This window comes from Solanum stenotomum, chromosome 5 (genome assembly GCF_019186545.1).
Source record: "Solanum stenotomum isolate F172 chromosome 5, ASM1918654v1, whole genome shotgun sequence".
NCBI lineage: Eukaryota > Viridiplantae > Streptophyta > Magnoliopsida > Solanales > Solanaceae > Solanum > Solanum stenotomum.
The window spans coordinates 30,376,299-30,377,835 of record NC_064286.1 but is presented as its reverse complement, the minus strand read 5'-3'; the positions used below and the strand labels follow the sequence as shown (position 1 = coordinate 30,377,835).

The 1,537-nt window shown below is 40.1% G+C and overlaps 1 protein-coding gene across 1 annotated transcript; it reads left to right on the top strand.

Annotated features, from left to right (window-relative positions):
* The first annotated feature begins 231 nt into the window (after positions 1–231).
* Positions 232–1,113, top strand: LOC125863853 (uncharacterized). The gene has a single exon (XM_049543833.1). It carries the CDS (start codon positions 232–234, stop codon positions 1,111–1,113), a length of 882 nt encoding a protein of 293 aa, XP_049399790.1.
* Positions 1,114–1,537: the final 424 nt, after the last annotated feature.

Genomic DNA, 1,537 nt, shown 5'->3' with positions numbered 1-1,537 from the left:
AGTCTATTATCAGCTCAATTAACGTCTAAAACATTGATGGAAGATATTGAAAGAGAGCTGGTTGTAGTTACCCGTATCGAAAAGGTGGCAATAGGGAATGTGATGGAAGATGAGGATTCTCAAAAGCATGAAGAGAGTCAAGGTATGGAGGAACAAGAATTACCTGTTCGACAAAACCTTGCCAAAGAACCATAGAAGGAAGCGGAGCAACATGTTAAAGTTCCAAAAGTCATGCACCCTTTACCCAAGATACCTCCACCATTTCCCCAACGCTTGAAAAAGAAGACTGAAGATGAGAAGTTCAAAATGTTCTTGTCAATGTTCAAGAAATTATCCATTAACCTCCCTCTGGTGGAAGCATTGTTGGAAATGCCAGGATACGCCACATTCATGAAAGAGCTAGTTACAAAGAAAAGGAGCTTGGACTATGAAACTATTGAAGTACCCCATAGTTGCAGCGCAATTATGACAAAAGAGCTAATCACTAAGAGAGAAGATCGTGGGGCATTCACCATCCCGTGCACCATTGGTTTGCTCCAATTCGCTAAAGCTTTATGCGATTCAGGAGCAAGCATCAACTTAATGTCATATGCAATATACAAGCAGCTTGGTTTGGGTGATCCGAAGGCAACCACAATGAGACTCCTTATAGCGGATCGATCAATCAAGCATCCAATGGGGATACTCTATGACATCTTGGTAAAAGTATATGGGTTCATCTTTCCGGTTAATTTTGTGATTTTAGATTATGAGATCGATGCTGAAATCCCTATTATTTTGGGAAAACCATTCTTAGAAACCGGGAGGGCATTGGTTGATGTCGAAAGAGAGAAATTGAAGTTCCGGGTGAACAATGATGAGGTAACCTTTAATATTTGCAAATCCATGAAACAGCCAAGCGATATCCATGTGGTGTCAACTAAGGATGTTATAGATGAATCGGTGGAAAGTGTTAGCCATTTGATGCGAAAGAATGAACCCCTTGAATTTGTGCTTGATAATTATGATGAATCCGAAGTTCAAGGCTATGATGAAGTGGTAGTTGCCTTATCGGGATTAGAAGTATATTCAAGGAATCCAATCAAGTTGGATATTGACCTGAAAAACACATAGCTATCAACTGAGGAACCGCCAAATCTGCAATTAAAAGCACTACCCTCTCATCTCAAATATGTCTTCTTGGGAGCAAATAATACTTTACCTGTGATTATCGCAGCTAACTTGCTTGAAGGGCAGGTGAACTTGCTCATTGAAGTACTGTAGAAACATATGAAAGATATAGGATGGACCATAGCTGATATAGTGGGCATACCTCCTGGTATGTGTACACACAAGATTCGGCTTGATAATGAATATAAACCTAGTGTGGAACATCAATGGAGATTGAACCCACCAATGCAAGATATAGTGAAAAAGGAGATTATCAAGTGGTTAGAAGCGGGAGTAATCTACCTGATTGCAGATAGTAAATGGGTAAGCCTGGTACAATTTGTACCAAAAAAAGGGAGGTAACACTGTAATCCCAAATGTAGAGGGG

Bases quoted from the DNA above. Each gene is read 5' to 3' on its own strand.
- LOC125863853 (XM_049543833.1), top strand. From the start codon at position 232: ATGCACCCTTTACCCAAGATACCTCCACCATTTCCCCAACGCTTGAAA.